This window comes from Strongylocentrotus purpuratus, unplaced genomic scaffold (assembly GCF_000002235.5).
Source record: "Strongylocentrotus purpuratus isolate Spur 01 unplaced genomic scaffold, Spur_5.0 spur5_scaffold_14, whole genome shotgun sequence".
Classification (NCBI taxonomy): Eukaryota; Metazoa; Echinodermata; class Echinoidea; order Camarodonta; family Strongylocentrotidae; genus Strongylocentrotus; species Strongylocentrotus purpuratus.
In genome coordinates, this window is record NW_022145599.1 from 10,624,838 (window position 1) to 10,630,837 (window position 6,000).

Consider the following 6,000-nt stretch of genomic DNA (forward strand, 5'->3'; position numbering starts at 1 on the left):
TCATCTCCTGAAGGAAACAAGTTCATTATTGCTTATTTAAATTATTTAAAATGTCAATAATATTACTTCAAATCCCCATAAATATTCAAATATTAAGTGCTTGGTAATTGGAAAATCTCATGTGATCAGAGTGAAATTTATAATTTTAACAACAGTGTATAACAAATGAGCAATCGGGTCAATGATTCCTGAGAGCCATATATATTGTGCCACATTTCGACATGCGCTGGCAATATATTTCCATCATCTTATGATTTGTGTCCGTGCTTCCATAAATATGAGCACTTGAAGACGTTGCTCTACTGGCCTGAAGTGTGTCCTCATGCAAGTATTCAAAGCGTAAGATTTCTGTCTGGTAAACATACCGTCACCAACGATAGTAAACAAACAGGTGGTGACGTAGATGCGCTCTTTTATCTCTTTCATGTTTACTCTCTCGTAAACGGTTTCTCGGTATACATGTACCCCTCTGTTTCTCTTCTCTCTATCACTTTTTTTTCCTCTTAGCCTTTTCTTTAACTCTTCATATCTGTCACTTTTTATTTTATACCTGTGTCTCTTTGTCCCAATGGTGTTGTTTTCATCTCTCTCATTTTCCGCAATAGTCGTGTATTCCTATTTCTCTCTCTGCCTCTCTTTCTCTTTGATACTTCACCTCTTTCCTCTATTCCCTGCCCCCCCCCCCTCTCTCTCTCTCTGACTTCCTCTCTGATATTACATCTCTCTTTCAATCCCTGTGCCTTTCTCTGCCTCTCTTACTACTTGATATACCTTAATCTCATTTACGTCCCGTCTCTTGTACATCTCTTCCACTCTGATAATAACATCCTTTTTTCTTTCCGTCCATCTCTTTCTCTTTCTCTCTCTCTCTCTCTCTCTCTCTCTCTCCCTCCCTCTCTCTCTCTTCCCACCCCTTCCTCTCCTTCTCCCCCTCTCTCTCTCTTCCCACCCCTTCGCCCTCTCTCTATTTCTCTTGCCCCCTTTCTCTCTCTCTCACCATCTCTCTCTCTTTCTCTTTTTCTCTTGCCCTCCCCTCTCTCTCTCTCTCTACTCCTCATTGTCTTTGTCACTAGACCTCTCTCTAATCCTCGATCCCTTTGATACCCTATCCCACTTTCTCGGCAGCAGGATATAGACTGGAAATATACACCTCAAAATAATCAGATCTTCGATGATCTACACACTCATCCTGGATTACTCTACGCAACATCCAATCCCTATCTTTCGGGACAGCGCTATAAATATTCCTCTCTTTTACAAAGTTGATCAGCTGAATGACTGATTGGGGACTATTTTGGGGTTTGTTTGTGTCTATTTTGGAGGGTAGGATTAAGGGGTCTATTTTGGTTGTGTCATTGTTGTGCTGCTGTCGGTGAATCCCTCCGAGTTCATCAACGATCGCCCTCAATGTTGTATCATAAGGGAGTCATCCAGGGTCCCGTCGTGTTTCTTCGATCACGGGATATCCATGTCCTCTGAACGACCTTTTAAAAACTTACTTCCCAATAAAAAATAGAGCACCCACCCTACAGCGCTGTCTGCTGAGGTTTCGGAACAAAAGTAGTTTCAACATTTTACCTCATGCAACATGAGGTGGTCCTTCTCTAAATGTCGACACAAACTTTCAGTAAAATATTTCATTTTATATTTTCCATAGAAGAGTACTTTCCAACAAGAATAAGCTATATCTGTGCCTCCAATAATACCCTCTATTTAGTATACATCACAATTGGAAAGTAGAAAAGGAATCTCTCCTTTACAACACATCTCTATAGTCTATCACAATATGTTTTGGAAAAAGTAGGCCAAGTTATAGCCTCTTTAAAAGGAAACTTCATGCTTATCACTTCCAAGAACTTTGTAAGAAACAGTTTTTCACATGTATCAAAAATCCCATCACAAAAGAAAGAAATAAAAAATGTTAATTTCACTTTCGTCAACAACTCTCATACAGCATCTCATATTGATCCACTGCTCCATCAATTCATGAATCGATCGGGCAGAAATTCTCCGCTTTTTAGAAGTAATATTTCCATGGGGGAGGGGAAGGGGAGATGCATCATGTAGATAGAAGTTTCACCTCACAACCCTCTTCAGAATCATTGATTTCACTTGCAACCTGGCTCTGCGTTATTACCCAAAACAAATATTATGGTCATCAACACAGATTCACAAGTGTCTGGTAAATAATACTGTGTGCCGTCATAAAATATACTTCTGTTCCATATATCTCTCACTTTTTTGTTTCTACCCACTCTGATATATATTGATTTATATACTTGCTTGGTTTATGATGTGTGAAAATGAAACCTGTTTTGTTGTCAGCACGTGTTTTCGCAGGTGTATTTTGATATACTATTCCACATCTAGCGATGGAACTGTTTTTGTTGTAATGTTTGAAAGTGTATATCTATATTTTTTCTGTTTTTTGTGTGAAGGTTTTTTGTTCTTGCAGTTTGCATTGGTGTTGCCTGTTCCAATTCTCTTTTACCACAGAAAAGCAGGAAACAATGTTCATTTTACTTCAAACTTTACATTATAAAAGACATTAGAAAGAAAGGTTCATAGATCTTTTGGGGTACAATTTCACCTGAAAACAATGGTTCTGTTTAAAGGTTTAAAATATAGTCTCAAATATATAAGTTTGCAATGTGGTCTTAATAATTTTTGTTTTCATTCTTATTGTCTGATGAATATTGATATAATGAATTAAGATAGATATATTTGTATTCCACATGATAAAATCTATGCACCATTCATGCAGTCTGTCAAACTCATCATGAAGCATGCATGCTGGCAAGTCCTAATTACATCAATCAACTAACTAATCATGTCATCAACCATACCATTAACCAAATCATTACTTAATTCAATAATCAAGCAGTTGATTCATCAATCAATTCTTCCATCCATCTATCTATCCATCCATCCATTTGACTATTCATCTATCCATCCATCTATCTATGCATCACTTCTTTCATCCATCTATCTATTCATCCAACTATCCACCAATCAATAATTTCATCCATCCATCAATTCATTCATTCGTCCATCCCTCCATCAATCCACCCATCCACACATTAATGTAATCATTCATTGATTTATCCTTCCATCATATAACAACATTCTTCAAACACATGCCTGCAAATAAAACACATTATTAAAGCATAATATACAACATATAAGTAAATAATCTAAAACATTACTGAATAGTTACAATAAAATCACACATCAGAAGATTTAAACTGAATGAATTATTCAAACTGTATCAACTTGCTTATATGGATAATTCAAACTGAATGATCTAATATCCTAACAAATTCACAATAATCCAATAATATCACATATATAAATATATATTGCCATGGCAACAAAATAACAAATGGAAAATAGTATTCAGTCAAATGCATGTATATTTGTTTTCATTTCCATGGCAATATCTTAATTCAATATGATTAATATCAGGAATGGAAGTGATATCAAAGGAAAAGCAGGGGAAGTTTCTTGTTACTAAAAATAAAGAAATGTTGGCATGTGCTTGAAGATCTCACATTGAGTGTTTTTTGCAAGATACACAGAAAATGAAGTGATAGTCAATTCTAATTATGGTTAATTACAACTTCTGGGATTTTTAATTTGGCTTTCAAAATATCCCTATGAGTGTCTCAAAATTTGTGTTGCCTGTCCTGATGCTACAGAACTTACATTTTCATTTGCTGAAATCTCTGAATTCAAATGACGTGGTTGTCAGTTACTGGTAAGTCATTGGAGGTGATTCAATTTCCTTTCACTATGCATTTCCCTTTTCACTATTCATTTCCCATGCATTTGGGCCTAAGATATCTTGGGCTTAAAGGTAGTAATAACATGGTACAAAGGTACTGATTTGCAATCAAGCTGAAAGTAAAAAATGATAACAACAATTTTGGATGTAAGGCTATGTTTACCCAGAAGTTCATTTAATTTTTTTTTCCAGTATCCTTGATGATGATCCTTTTCTATGACAGATTAATGACTGTCATTGCCAAAGAAATAAAAACTGAACCCATAAATAGCATCTGTTTGGCAAGCAATTTGCAGTACTTGGCCAAATTTTGGTTGATTAACACTAAATCATTATCATGACTTGCTTACATGTGACTGTCAATTTTTTGCACTACATCAACTGAAAGAACCATCTCAGAAAACAGCCACCTGCCTGTATCATTCTCATGTGCATTTACACTGGAATGGTCTCTATAGGCATGTAGTCCCTCATAGAACAGCAACCTGGCTATAAAAACCATCCATCTATGCATTTTACACTAGGAGTGGCCTTTATAGGCAGGTTTCCTTTGAACTAACCTGTGGTCACTGAAAGATTGGTGTCGCTCACTTCCTGGAGCAGCCTCCGATTCTTCCCCAGTACCTTCTTGAGCGCGATGAGCCATCTCTCGTGGGCACCTCGTAACCGTGGCGACCGACTCCCCCGGTTGGAGGTCGTCTCCCCCTTGTTGTTGTTCCCACTCCTCATCCCGTTGCGGATCCCCAGCTTTGATGAGTAGTGGTGGTGTCCGATAGAACCGGTTAGAATACGCCCTCTATAGTTGCTTTTCGAAACAGTTCAAGCTCTCCTATCATATACAAATCTCCCTGGTATGTCACGTTGCAAGTCACTGCTGCAAACCTGTGAACATTAAATGAAAAGTGAAATGAGAATTGAGCATCTATCGGTATAAAAGTCTACTCCATCTCGTGCTTCTCACTCCTACATAACAAAACAACAACATGACATTACACTTTCATTTACAAGCGAAAGCACAATTTCAAGTTCCCTGTAAAAATCAACAAAATCAATAACAGAGCATGAAGGTGAATTTCAACGAAAAAACAACACTACATGCACACATCATATAAATTGCAACATAACTGTTTACTGATGTTATGAATACTGCTTGCATAAGTTTCTCTAATCAATCCCAAAACTTGCCAGGTCTGTCTGACATTACAACTATTAATGTACGCAAAATGAATTCCATCGACAGAGATGCCACTATACATAGTGGGTGAATTAAAGTTGGTAAATAGGGGTTCTTGAGAAGAAAATGTATGAAAAGAAACACATAAGTAAAGTTTATTCTCTGAAATTAGTTCACTGTCTGCATAGATACAGATTACTTTATTCTATTGGGGCACCTCTTGATGGATATAATGTAATGACAAGGCAAAAAAAAAGGTAACATTAACAATACTAGCCATACTTATAATCATATTAATGGTATAAGGCGCATGCAGCAAGCCAGCTGGTAGACTCGGAAGCAAAATTGCCAGGTGGTTTTCCATATTTTCGAAAGACCTAGCACAGCTACCCAGCTCTCAACAATAATAACAGGCATCTAGCTCCCAGGCAAGTCGATCGGGGCTAATTAATTGTCTTGACAGTCCTCAACATTTCAAGAAGAATCGATTGGCAGGGCAATTCAATATTGATAGGTCGCTTGGAGAATCGCTCCCTTCCCATGTTCAGATTGAGAGAGGGTCCCCGGCTATGCCACGTTCTGAACATCGAGGGTTGGAACGTCTGCGAAGCAAATTCAATTCAGTCTCGTCTTCTTTGGCTTAGCATGCATGGCCATGAATTATCCCTCAAGGGCTCTTTTAAACAATAGGAAAGTTTGTACAAATGAAAAAAACAACCGCAATCACCACAGACTGAAATTTAAAGTCAAATCACAGGATACATATTGTAGAAGAGAAAACAAAACATGAAAAGTAACTTGTTTTGGAAAGGAAGAAAGAGCAAGTCAAATATGATTTGTAATTGTATTAAAGGTAAAGATCAGTTATGGTCATGCGATTGCATTGTGAAAGAAACGTTGTGGAATCGATCAGAAAAGGTTGATCATCTAGCATCTGGCATCTGCAAGGTTCTGGAATCATCAAAATGAAAAGAAATTTGGCCCATTCTTCGTAAAGTTACAAGCACTATACACAGAAAGATGTATATGGGACTACCCTATA

At 37.3% G+C, this 6,000-nt stretch overlaps 1 protein-coding gene across 2 annotated transcripts in view; it reads right to left on the minus strand.

The window, feature by feature from the left end:
• Positions 1-6,000, minus strand: part of LOC581770 (ankyrin repeat and fibronectin type-III domain-containing protein 1) — an 89,036-nt gene that overhangs the window by 41,536 nt on the left and 41,500 nt on the right. For both annotated transcript variants that reach the window (XM_030984167.1, XM_030984166.1), the window contains exon 3: positions 4,345-4,666. In XM_030984167.1, coding sequence (XP_030840027.1) covers positions 4,345-4,513 — 169 coding nt within the window. In that variant the 5' untranslated portion in view covers positions 4,514-4,666. The remainder of the gene's footprint in view (positions 1-4,344; positions 4,667-6,000) is intronic.